At 37.1% G+C, this 14,148-nt stretch overlaps 1 protein-coding gene across 4 annotated transcripts in view; it reads right to left on the minus strand.

Moving 5' to 3' along the window:
- Positions 1–14,148, minus strand: part of SLC26A7 (solute carrier family 26 member 7) — a 149,142-nt gene that overhangs the window by 71,944 nt on the left and 63,050 nt on the right. For all 4 annotated transcript variants that reach the window (XR_012514071.1, XR_012514070.1, XM_003940520.4 and 1 more), the window contains exon 4: positions 8,755–8,919. Coding sequence is in view for 2 of the 4 variants with exons in the window: in XM_003940520.4 (XP_003940569.1) it covers positions 8,755–8,919 (165 nt within the window). In the remaining 2 variants the exon portion in view is untranslated. The remainder of the gene's footprint in view (positions 1–8,754; positions 8,920–14,148) is intronic.

The raw sequence follows: 14,148 nt of genomic DNA on the forward strand, positions 1-14,148 counted from the left end.
ATCAATAAGTATATAATACACTAGGAATAAATCCATCCACTACTGCTTCAAGAAATAAAATAAGTTTTAGAACAAATGTAGTGTAAGGAAACTATGGTAAATTAAACAGCTAAAGACATCATGAGTATACAAAACTCACTGGCACCAAACATACAACCAAGCATTCCAAGGTCCGGGTGGCATCCAGCCATCTCTTGTTTAGTAAATTAGTTTAATTTGAATTACTTGAGCACTGGATTTTGTGGTGATGCATTTTTTTTCAGTGAATTGTGAGGGATAGAGAGAGCTTAGCCTAAGATGGTTGAGTTGCAAAAATATTTGCTCTCTGATTTAGAATCCTAAAGTAACCTTGGCTACAAATTTCCATGTACTTGTTTCATATCCAGATTAAACCTGCCACATCTTCTATCCCCTGCCTCACTGATGAATCAAGCTACAGAGGAACATTCTTTTTCTCTCCCCTTTAATTTAATTAATCCCCTGTCCATTTTTCAGGGTATACTGAGCATTCCTGCAATTCACAGTGGAAATATAACAATATCAGCAAAGAAACTGTGAGCTTTCATAAACCACCAAAGCGTGTTCTTGATTCAGAAATCCCAGAGGGCCTATGTCTACATAGTAGATTTGTTCTCCACATATAAACCTCATTTGTACATATTTAATTGTGATCTCATTCTCTATAAAAGAAAATGTTTCATTGGCTCTAACTTCCTTCTGACGTTTCTATCCCATTTTGTTAACATGCTTGGTTCCTGTCTTGCAGTCTTTGCAGTTCAAACTAGAAAAGTACTTTGCTTGTACTTCAGGGGTGGGAGTGGGAATGAAACTGTTTTTTAGTTCTGAAACTACCCATTTTTAGAGAACAAAATAAAAACTTCCAAGAGGGATGACTGAATATATTGCCAAGCTTGCCTTTTGCTCTTCGGTTTAATGTACATAACTATATATAATTATTTAGAGCAGTGCTCATATAAAGCCACACCAATGAAAGTATCCTTGCCAAATTTAGCATAGGCTGCTGCAGGCTGAAACACTGGCGCCATCTCAAAGAAACCCACATGTGCTAATATGAACTAGGAATTTTTGTAATTTTTTATTGTACCTTTTGGGGGAAAACATCCTTTCTAATAAAAAGATATTTCATCATTCCTCAATTTAAAAAATTATAAAGAAGAGTTAAACTTTTTCTTCTTGTCTGTGTGAGGAATCAACTTACTGGTCAAATATCTGAATATAAAGGAAGTCATGAATAGAACAATTTAACTGCTGAGCCAAGATCCCAAGATACAAGTGACCCTTATAACATTATTGTTTCTGCTTACTTTAAAATACATTGCAACACTGTTTATAATTATTAAATGAGTTTGTAACTGCTGAGGGAGATTTGAGCTGAACTGTCGAAAACATTTATAAATAAAAATAAAGTAAAAAACATAGTTTTTCTTTAATTGTAAAAACCAACCCCCACAAACAGAAGATATATTTGTTCCTAAAGGTTTTATAAATTTTCAAGCCATTTTTAAGTCATTAAAATAGATATAATTTTGTAATGTTGTTTAGGTTTTTAAAAAATCTGATTAAGAGTCCTCTATAGAAGAAAAGCATTAGTATCTATTACTTAAGTGGTACTTTAAAAAAATCCATAATATGTTATATTGTATTCACTACTAGTAAGAAAGATAATGGCTCCCACTTAATGAATCCCTGTGTTCCATGGTTTTCATTTTGGAAATTAATTCCAAGAAGTATAATTATCATGAGTGTACAAAACAGACAAGATGACTGGATATTAAAGACACTAGCTCATTAGCTCAAGTTATGGCTAAAGCTGTGGTCTGACTCTGGGCTTCTATGATTCTAAAGCTCTTTCCCCTGTTGCCTCTTTCTAAGAAAAAAAAAAAAAATCAGTGTCTACCTGACTGTATGAGCCCTAATAAATTAACAAGAGCTAAAAGTTAACTCAGAGAAAAAAAAAATTGATTTTCCCCCATATGTAACTGAAAAAAAGAATGCATTGAGGTAATCTTTCAAGTTTACTAAGAACTAACCATATTTCTAAAAGAAAGATAGCTTAATCAGAAGTATATGAATCTAGAGATAAAACCTGAAGGACAAATTTAAAATAAAGAGTTACCTATGAAGGAATTTAGGAAGGCTAAATAAAAGGATAATTTAGACCTAATTATACCCACTCTTCTTAGGGATAAAGTAGGGTCATGATAGTTATTCTAGAGGGTTCTTTTGAATATGTGGACCCCAGAAATTCTAGAAAGGCATTCAAAGTTCTAGGGGAAAGCCTTAGTATTGCTTAATACTTGGTAAGAATTCCTCCCATGAGGACCCTCTTTAATAACTTCCAGCTAGAAGAGAAAGAGTATCCTAACCACCTGAGCTTTGCTGGAGTCAGGGGCATGTGTTCTTCAGTCCAGATGTAGAAAAGGGGAAGGCATTATGCCATGTCTATCCCTCAAGCCTATTAGAGGTCTTTTATCTATCATCTAAGAGGGTAAAACTGAGCACATACCCCTACCTGTATCTGATTCGAATTGCTCCCTAAAAAAATTTCATTGAGCAAGGACACCTTCTAGACCTTAGCAACCAAAGAGAAAGAAATATTAGCTATTCATATTCACTCAATTCAACTAGGTAATGAGATTCTCTGAATAGCACAGAATCAGACATCCCCTAAGAGAAAGAAAACTGATAAACAACTTCAGCAAAGTTTCAGGATACAAAATCAACGTGCAAAAATCACAAGCATTCCTAAACACCAGTAACAGACTTAAAGAGAGCCAAATCAAGAATGAACTGCCATTCGCAATTGCCACAAAGAGAATAAAATACCTAGGAATACAACTAACAAGGAACGTAAAGGACCTCTTCAAGGAGAACTACAAGCCACTGCTTGACAAAATAAGAGAGGACACAAACAGATGGAGAAACAGTCCATGTTCATGGTTGGGAAGGATCAACATCGTGAAAATGGCCATACTGCCCAAAGTAATTTACAAATTCAACGCTATTCCCATTAAGCTACCAATGACCTTCTTCACAGAACTGGAAAAAAACCACCTTAAACTTCATATGAAACCAAAAGAGAGCCCGCATAGCCAAGCCAATTCTAAGTTAAAAAAAAAAGCAGGAGGTATCACGCTTCCAGACTTCAAACTATACTACAAGGCTACAGTAATCAAAACAGCATGGTACTGGTACCAAAACAGAGATATAGACCAATGGAACAGAACAGAGGCCTCAGAGGAAATACAACATATCTACAACCATCCAATCTTCGACAAATCCGACAAAAATAAGCAATGGGGAAAGGACTCCCTGTTTAATAAATGGTGTTGGGAAAACTGGCTAGCCATGTGCAGAAAGCAGAAACAGGACCCCTTCCTGACACCTTACACTAAAATTAACTCCAGATGGATTAAAGACTTAAACATCAGACCTAACACTATAAAAACCCTAGAAGAAAATCTAGGCAAAACCATTCAGGACATAGGCGTAGACAAGGACTTCACCATCAAAACACCAAAAGCAATGGCAACAAAAGCCAAAATAGACAAATGGGACCTAATCAAACTCCACAGCTTCTGCACGGCAAAAGAAACAGTCAGCAGAGTGAATCGACAACCAACAGAATGGGAAAAAATTTTTGCAGTCTACCCATCTGACAAGGGGCTGATATCCAGAATTTACAAAGAACTAAAACAGATCTACAAGAAAAAAACAAACAAGCCCATTCAAAAATGGGCAAAGGATACGAACAGACACTTTACAAAAGAAGACATACAGGAGGCCAACAAACATATGAAAAAATGCTCATCATCACTGGTCATTAGAGAAATGCAAATCAAAACCACATTGAGATACCATCTCACACCAGTTAGAATGGTGATCATTAAAAAATCTGGAGACAACAGATGCTGGAGAGGATGTGGACAAATAGGAACACTTTTACACTGTTGGTGGGAGTGTAAATTAATTCTACCATTGTGGAAGACAGTGTGGCGACTCCTCAATGACCTAAAAATAGAAATCCCTTTTGACCCAGCAATCCCATTACTGGGTATATATCCAAAGGATTATAAATCATTCTACTATAAGGACACATGCACACGAATGTTCATTGCAGCACTGTTTACAATAGCAAAGACCTGTAAGCAACCCAAATGCCCATCGACGATAGACTGGATAGGGAAAATGTGGTACATATACACCATGGAATATTACGCAGCCATCAAAAACGATGAGTTTGCGGCCTTTGTAGGGACATGGATGAACCTGGAAACCATCATTCTCAGCAAACTGACACAAGAGCAGAAAATCAAACACTGCATGTTCTCACTCATAGGTAGGTGTTGAACAATCAGAACACATGGACACAGGGAGGGGAGCACTACACGCTGGGGTTCGTTGGGGGGAAATGGGGGAGGGACGGGGAGGTGGGGAGGTGGCAAGAGGTAGCATGGGGAGAAATGACAGATATGACAGGTACAGGTGAGGGGAGGGAAGGCAGCAAACCACACTGCCATGTGTGTACCTATGCAACAATCTTGCATGTTCTTCACATGTACCCCCAAACCTAAAATGCATTAAAAAAATAAAAAATAAAAAAATAAAAAAAATAAAAAATCACACAGTGGCAGTAAAAAGAGATCCCAGTCTGCAGACCTCAACCTAAGAATAATTAATCAATCAAAGGACATTTTGATTTGCTAAACTTGGATTCTTTTGACACAAATGAGTAGCCCACCTGAGACTATTAGGAATCATGACTGGCTCATTGTGCAAGAGCCTTAAATATTCTAGATACCAATTTATGTTCCAAGAATATCAATAACATGTGCTTTATTTCTTGTCAGCCTAAATAGCTTCCTAAAAGGACATAACAATTGTGAAAACTCAGAGGCAGGATTCATGTCAAGGAGTGAAAAGTCCCACAAATGTGTCAATTCATTCTGCTGTAGGTTTTTTGACATGATGGCCAAGGCCTGTATGATGTCCTCTGCTCCACGTACTTGCTGAGTTCAGCTCTGCTTCTTTATGTGACACTTAAATAATCCAGGGGCAAGTGTAGCCATCATCAGATTATCTCAGCCTAAGTATACCAAAGCACACTTCCCAATATGCCAGAGTAACCTGAGCATTATATAAGATTTATTTCTTAATGTAATGCTCAGATCACCAGAATTTTTGACACTGCAATATCAATATCCATTTTGAAACCCTGGCAAAGAACCAAAGCACCCTGTCTACCTAACAGCCTCACAATACAGGGCTCTGTGACACTGAAAAGCAAGAGCAACATTTTCCCCCCAGAACAAAGCATAGCAATTTCCACCAACTGAGTAATGTAAATTTAAAGCTAGAAGTCTAAAAATATTCCCAAATCTGATTCTGTTTCACTGTAAGCTTTTAAGAAAGACCTCCAAAAAGTCCCACAGTGTTCAACCTGCAAGACCAGGGTAAAGTGGCTTGCAGTTTACCTCACAAGCAAACAAAATGAAAAAATCAAATACATTAACACTTTAATACAGTAGTTTATACACATTGCCACAAGAGATACAAGCTGAAAGATCAATGTCATTCTCACAGCACGCTACCCTGCCTCTTTAATACAACTAGAAAAAAGAAAGACGATCATTTGTATATGCAGATATGACTCAAGAGGCCAAATTCTAATATACAGTCATGTCCTTAAGCTGCACATGTGCGGATAAGCAGGTCATTCTCAGTTGAGAGGTCAAGACAGAAACTATCACTGATTTGGTTCTACCATGTAGACCTCCTGTCACTAAAAGTCTTAACTTTCAGTCAGTCACCTGATAGCTTATAGCTACTTTGATCTGCTTTCGTTTGAGCTGGAGCTTGGAATTATGTTGCTTCCAGGCCCAGTTCCAGTGTTCCTGTTTTAGTGTTAATCTTTCTTATACTGAATGAATCATTGAGCCGGATGTTATCTAAAAAATAAAAATTCAGAACCAGCTTCCAGCTCTGTGTTGCTAATTGCTTTTTATTAACTACTTTACCAACTAATCAGAGATACACACTTAGACAAGTGATACCATTTTTTTTCACATAACAAATGGTCATTTAAGAAATAGCCAGAACCAGAGTTGACAATGATAAAATCGGAGTAAAATATTAATGGATACAACTTTTCAGATAGATTTATACCCATTTGATTTAATAATCCTATTATAGGAATTTATACTAATGAAACAATCAATGATACAGAGAATAATATGCATATAAAGAGGATCCTCATGGGGCCATGTATAATAGAGAAATGCCAGAAATCACCTCAATAACAGATTGACAAATTATCATACTCCATACATTGAGCTACTTTCAGCCATTAATAGTCAAGAAAATTAAGAATGGCAATACTCCCATTATGGAACAAATCATGTTATCTAGCATACAACAATGCATAAAGTTAAGCAAAGCAAAGTTTGGTTGGCATCAAATTTATTAACAAGACTTTTTTTTTTAAAAAAAAAAAAAAACACTGCTCAAGGAAATAAGAGAGGATACAAACAGATGGAAAAACATTCCATGCTCATGGTTAGGAAGAATCAATATTGTGAAAATGGCCATACAACCCAAACCAATTTATAGATTCAATGCTATCCCCATCAAGCTACCTATGACCCTCTTCACAGAACTGGAAAAAACCATCAAGCCTACAGTAATCAAAACAGCATGGTACTGGTACCAAAACAGAGATATTGACCAATGGAATAGAACAGAGGCTTCAGAGGCAATGCCACACATCTACAAGGTCTTTGACAAACCTGAGAAAAACAAGCAATGGGGAAAGGATTCCCTGATTAATAAATGTGTTGGGAAAACTGGCTAGCCATGTGCAGAAAGCAGAAACTGAACCCCTTCCTGACACCTTACACTAAAATTAACTCCAGATGGATTAAGGACTTAAACATAAGACCAAACACCATAAAAACCCTAGAAGAAAATCTAGGCAAAACCATTCAGGACATAGGCATAGGCAAGGACATCATGACTAAACATCAAAAGCATTGGCAACAAAAGCCAAAACAGACAAATGGGATCTAATTAAACTCCAGAGCTTCTGCACAGCAAAAGAAACAATCATTAGAGTGAACCGGCAACCAACAGAATGGGAAAAAATTTTTGCAATCTACCCATCTGACAAAGGGCTAATATCCAGAATCTACAAAGAACTAAAACAGATTTACAAACAAACAAACCTTTTCAAAAGTGGGCAAAGGATATGAACAGACACTTTTCAAAAGAAGACATACATGAGGCCAACAAACATATGAAAAAATGCTCATCATCACCGATTATTAGAGAAATACAAATCAAAACCACATTGAGAGACCATCTCACGGTGGTTAGAATGGCGATCATTAAAAAATCTGGAGACAACAGATGCTGGAGAGATTGTGGATAAATAGGAACACTTTTGCACTGCTGGTGGGAGTGTAAATTAGTTCAAACATTGTGGAAGACAGTGTGGCAATTCCTCAAGGACCTAGACATAGAAATTCCATTTGACCCAGCAATCCCATTACTGGGTATATATCCAAAGGATTATAAATTGTTCTATTCTAAAGACACATACACAGGTATGTTCGTTGAGGCACTGTTTACAATAGCAAAAACCTGGAACAAACCCAAATGCCCATTGATGATAGACTGGACAAGGAAAATGTGGTACATATACACCATGGAATACTATGCAGCCATAAATAAATGATGTCCCTTTTTAGGGACATGGATGAATCTCAGTAAACTGACATACAAACAGAAAATCAAACACTGCATGTTCTCACTCATAGGCAGGTGTGGAACAATGAGAACATGTGAACACAGGGAGGGGAGCATCACACTCCGGGGCCTGTTGGGGGGGACTAGGAGAGGGAGAGCAGGGGGTAGGGAGTTGGGGAGGGATAACATGGGGAGAAATGCCAGATACAGGTGATGGGGATGGAGGCAGCAAACCACACTGCCATGTATGTACCTATGCAACAATACTGCATGTTCTGCACATGTACCCCAGAACCTAAAGTGCAAATATATGTGTATATATATATATATATATATATATATATATATATGTGTGTGTGTGTGTGTGTATATATATATATATATGCCTCAAATAGGATGAGAGTTATTGAGTAGTTACAGATTTTAGGTCCACTTCAAAAACCAACCCAAGAACAAAGGAGTGTTGTTGGAAAAATACGTTGCAAACGGCCAGATGCTGCTTTCTTTCTCAGGTTTAGGTGGTTTTTAATAGCTGAGTGTCTGCTACTGAGGCTCCAGCCACCAATTTCGAACAGGCCTCTGATTTTATCCATACCAGGGTTTGCAATACTGAAAGAATGCGGTGGAGCGCACTATTGTTAAACTCGGCCATAATCCCAATGGATGGCTTCCATTAGAAGTTAGCAACAATATCTGGCTCACAAAATAATTCAAGTTATTTTTTTCTCAAGTTATTTTTTTCTCTAATTATGTCCCCAAATTTGCTGATATTCAATTGTTTGTTACAAGGAATTATTTCCAAAATTAGTAGATAGTACTCACTAAATTAGTTTCACACCTAAGTCACACACAAAATATCCTACAAGGTTTTATTTAAACCCAAGTTGCTTTAATACAGAAAAAAATCTCAGGGTATTATAATTAATCAAATTCTACTTTGTGAAACCTGCACATTCAAAAGACATGTATAAAAACATATGAAAAACTCACATAAAAGAATCCAAGTGGTCCGGATATATATGGCATTTTTATTCCCAAGAGATATTTGACTTGCGAAGTCACCACATGGGTGGCAGCCCCAGTTGTCATTGCACTGATCACAGGCTCCGTGACTATGAAGGTGGCACTGCCCAGCTGTAGCACAAACATGGCTACCTAAGAGAAGGGAAGAGTGAGATGACACTTTCAGATGAAACTCTCCAAGGTTCCCAGAGGGGTTAATATCTGACATATTTTCATTTTATAGAATCATAGAGAACTGATGTGTAACAGGCTTCTTACATTGTATACATACAATATCTTAGTTTCCCTGAGCACATGTTAGATTCCAAGAGGTTTCAAATGTTGTCGGGTACAATGTGAGTATCTCAATGAAAAGTAACAAAATATTTTTTCTAAATATAGACTTTTATCTTTTCTAATCCTGAATGTTTCAAAAAAGGGAAATATACTCAAATTAGTTTAATATATGGGTTTATCTATGGAAGAAAAATCAAATTTGTGTTACTACATCTGTAACTAAAATTTGTAAAAAGGAAAGGACATGATTCACTCTTTTATACCCAGTAGGCATAAAACCTTAAAAGCATTGAACAAAGTCATTCCTCAAGATTCTCCCAGGTTCTGAGAAATGGGAACATACTCTTTGACCAGATACTTGGTCAAGTAGTAACCCATTAATGCTGGAGGTTGCAAAATTTTTATGAAAAATCAGACCTTGATGATGACCTTGAGCAGTAGGATGTAAATAACTCCAACAAACTTAGTGTTCCAATAGTGGAACACTAGGCATAATTATTAAGAACTAATATTTAGTAAGAATACATTAAGACTTATTTGTATATGGGGCATAGCAAAAGACAGATAGAATAAAGATATATGTCTTAAGAAGCCCAGAGATCTGTATAAAAAATCATTGTCCTTCAACATTTCCTTACTCTTCTTAGCATCATCGTCCATCTCAAAACTATTTCATGACCAGACAGAATTATCACCTCTATGTTGAGGCTGTGCATTCAACTTTGATGGGCAAAAGGTCATAGGAAGCAACAAAACTTTTCTCTTTTTTTCTTTTCTTTCTTTCTTTCTTTCTTTTTTTTTTTTTCTGATAAGGTCTCACTCTGTCACCCAGGCTGGAATACAGTTGCATGACAATGTCTCACTGCAACCTCCATCACCCAGCTCAAGTGATCCTCCCATTTTAGCCTCCTGAATAGCTGGCACTACAAGCACATGCCACCATGCCTGGCTTTTCTTTCTTTTCTTTTCTTTTCTTTTCTTTTCTTTCCTTTCTTTCCCTTTCCTTTCCTTTTTTCTTTTCTTTTCTTTCTTTCTTCCTTCCTTCCTTCCTTTTTTTTTTTTTTTTTTTTTTTTTTGTAGAGACAGGGTCTCCCTGTGCTGCCCAAGCTAGTTTCAAAATCTTGGGCTCAGGCAATCCTCCTGCCTTGGCCTCCTAAAGTGCTGGGATTACAGGTGTGAGCCACCACACCTGGCCTCTTCTAACTCCTGATACTTCAATGATTAGTGTTCTTCCTTTGCCAGAGAGCTATCAGAAGATGGCCCACACTTTGGCTTACTACAACTGTGCAAACTCAGTCACAGAAACCCCAAAAAGTAAAATTTACTATTTTGAAAGTAATGCTAAATTACATTCATAAGTATAAGCACTAGAATATGGAAACAAAATAGGTCATGCCGATACAACCTTTTAAGGCGTTAATTATAATACTTAGGCCAGGTCTTAAAATTCTTGTTGGAAAGCCCAGTGTGATGGCTCATGCCTCTAATCCCAACACTTTGCAAGGTCGAGGCAGGAGGATCACTTGAGCACAGAAATTTGAGACAAGCCTGGGCAACATGTGAAACCATGTCTCCAAAAAAAAAACCAAAAACAAAACAAAACAAAAAACATCCAAAATTAGTGCCTTAGTGCTGAGTGTGGCAGTGAGTGCCTGTAGTCCCAGTTACTTAGGAGGCTGAGATGGAAGGATCGCCTGAGCCCAGGTGGTGGAAGTTGCAGTGAGCCATGACTGTACTACTGCACGCCAGCCTGGGCAACACAGTGAGACCCTGTCCCAAAAAAAAAAAAAGAATCTTGTTGGCAAATGAGATTAACTGACAAAGAAATCAGAGGGAAAGATAACAATGAGATCTCCTTTTATCAAGAGGTCACAGTGATGAAAATGAGAAATACAAAGTGATATCTGGTACCACCAGAGCAGAAATTACAAAATATATTATTTCTTTATTTTGATCATAACACAATAACCCCTTAGCCAAAAGCAATAATGCTCTGAAAGTGAATTACAGTATATTTTCCTAGGCTCAAATCTGAAAATTTGAACCTATATTCTAATCCAGGTTCTACCATATCCTAGGTTTGTGACAATAGAAAACCACTGAATTTCTAAAATCCTCATTATCATCTATAAATTATTAGAGTAATACTTTCCCTATTTTGTAGAGTTGTGTAAGGTGAGTATAAAATAATATATGCAAGGCCTTTGAAACCTGTAAAATGTTTAATCTATGAGGTAGCAGGAACAAGAGGGTGTCATACATATTTACCTAGTATGGAAAACCAGTCACCCAGTTTTGAAAATGGAGAAAGGGCCACACTACATTTTCTAACTCTGTAAAACTTAAAGAATCTAATGCAGAAGAAAATGTATATAAATTGTTTTCAGTTTAGCAGCCATCTTTTATTCAATACATAATAAAGAAAAGAATACAGGGTGCCAATGTGGAAATCAGGCAATCTGTTACTGTCAACTCAGGATGCCCAAGCAGCCATTTCTGCTACTAACATTTTTTTAGCGACTGTATTTGTCAAAGAGAGATGCTTTGAGGGAAATACCCAAGCAATCAATTGTGTGGGCACAAGCGGAACATGGCAATTTTTTTAGGAATGGGCAACTCTTGATTTGTGGTCAATTGGTTTTCATCCTGAAAACACAATCAGCTATGAAAAACACTGAACTAATTATTCCCAAGTATTTTTCTAACAGTAAGTTAGTTCCAACTTATGACAATAACTCTTACAGGCCATGAGGATGAAATTAGCATATTACTGAGGTACAATGAAAACCAGAGTTGAATTTTTATTTTGGCTAAATGTAAAATACAAGTAATCCAGATCTTTGAAGTTGTGAAACCAGTATGCACACATGGAATTTATGCATACTTGGAATATTGGAAAGTTTGCCTCAGTATGCCAAGTAATCTTGAGGCCTTACATAAACCATCAATATTTACCTTCTGTTTATCACTCGTTTCCTAAATTCTAGTCCCTACTGAGAGAGTTACATGATTTGCCCTCCCTGGGAAACAAATCTGAAGTGGTTACCTAAACTTAAGTGGTCACCTCCCACAACACTTCAAGCTAAACCACTATCTTCTAGTAGCAGCCACTTTGTCATTTACACAATTTAAAAGTTAAAAACAAAGGAGTCAAAAAATTCAAGATATAAAAAGAGTTCAACCATTTCAAGTGTTAAAATACATAGGAACCTACCTGGCAACAAAACTGAGAAAAGATGAATTATCCTCTTCTAAAATATCTAAAGACTCAAAATATTATTGCAATATTCTACTTGTATACATTATTATACTTAAAAAAAAAACTCTCAGCAAAGGATAAATCTTTAAAATGAAGAGTTTTTTTACTCTGGAAGGTCAAGTCCCTCAAGACTTCATTTCTGATACAAACTATTGGGCATATGAAGGATGATTAAAAACATATGCGGTTTAACTGAGGAGAAATTTCTGTCTTCTGAATGACAAACTTCTCATAACCCAAGACAATGGTAGATGTCTTAAGAAAGAAAAGGAGGAAAAGTATGAAAGAAAGGGGAACTAGCAGAGGATGGGGAAGGAGAGATTTAAGAACTCCCTCTTCTTGTAGATCTGTTTTAGTTCATTGTAAATTCTGGATATCAGCCCCTTGTCAGATGGGTAGACTGCAAAAATTTTTTCCCATTCTGTTGGTTGCCGATTCACTCTACTGACTGTTTCTTTTGCTGTGCAGAAGCTGTGGAGTTTGATTAGGTCCCATTTGTCTATTTTGGCTTTTGTTGCCATTGCTTTTGGTGTTTTGGTCATGAAGTCCTTGCCTACGTCTATGTCCTGAATGGTTTTGCCTACATTTTCTTCTAGGGTTTTTATGGTGTTAGGTCTGATGTTTAAGTCTTTAATCCATCTGGAATTAATTTTACTGTAAGGTGTCAGGAAGGGGTCCTGTTTCTGCTTTCTGCACATGGCTAGCCAGTTTTCCCAACACCATTTATTAAACAGGGAATCCTTTCCCCATTGCTTGTGCAGCACTGTTTACAATAGCAAAGACCTGGAACCAACCCAAATGCCCATCGATGATAGACTGGATAGGGAAAATGTGGTACATATACACCATGGAATATTACACAGCCATCAAAAATGATGAGTTCGTTTCCTTTGTAGGGACATGGATGAACCTGGAAACCATCATTCTCAGCAAACTGACACAAGAGTAGAAAATCAAACACCGTATGTTCTCACTCATAGGCGGGTGTTGAACAATGAGAACACGTGGACACAGGGAGGGGAGCACTACACACTGGGGTCCGTTGGGGGGATGTGGGGGAGGGACGGGGGGTGGGGAGGTGGGAAGGTGGGAAGAGATAGCATGGGGAGAAATGACGGACACAGGTGAGGCGAAGGAAGGCAGCAAACCACACTGCCATGTGTGTACCTATGCAACAATCTTGCATGTTCTTCACATGTACCCCAAAACCTAAAATGCAATAAAAAAAAGAACTCTCTCTTTTCCCACCACTCAAATTTTAGCAGATTATCCACACTGAATTTAGGAATCTGGCGTACAGAGGCTGGTGTACACAGCTCAGAGGTAGCAAGGACAAAAGCAACACAGGTTTTGCAGGAGGGACCTGCAGATTGAACCATGTTTATCTTCAAACTGAAGTATGTGAAATGGGGCTCCACTAGAATATTTTGGTTGGAGACCCAGTATTTAAATTTTATAGCAATGTCAAGGATTTTTAAAACTAATTATTTAATAAACAGCCACATCATCTCTTTATACTAACAATGTGGATGATAATATTTTCAATCTACCTAGCCAATTCCCAAAAACCTGCTCATGCAATATTTCATGAGGTAATTAATTTCACACAATATAGTTCAGCTCTTTGTAATAATGCTGCTCTTTCAGGCTAATGTTGAAAACCTCTGACATACATTATCAAGATTCACTAGAATGATACTATTTGGTAATGCTTGTATAAACACCATGTGTTCTACATAAATTGAATGTTCTCAGATTTCAGGCCATTTTTTAAAGTAGCTTTCAAACATTTAAAAATAACAAAGAGTCATAGAAAACTATTATAT

The sequence above is a fragment of the Saimiri boliviensis genome, chromosome 15 (genome assembly GCF_048565385.1).
Source record: "Saimiri boliviensis isolate mSaiBol1 chromosome 15, mSaiBol1.pri, whole genome shotgun sequence".
Classification (NCBI taxonomy): Eukaryota; Metazoa; Chordata; class Mammalia; order Primates; family Cebidae; genus Saimiri; species Saimiri boliviensis.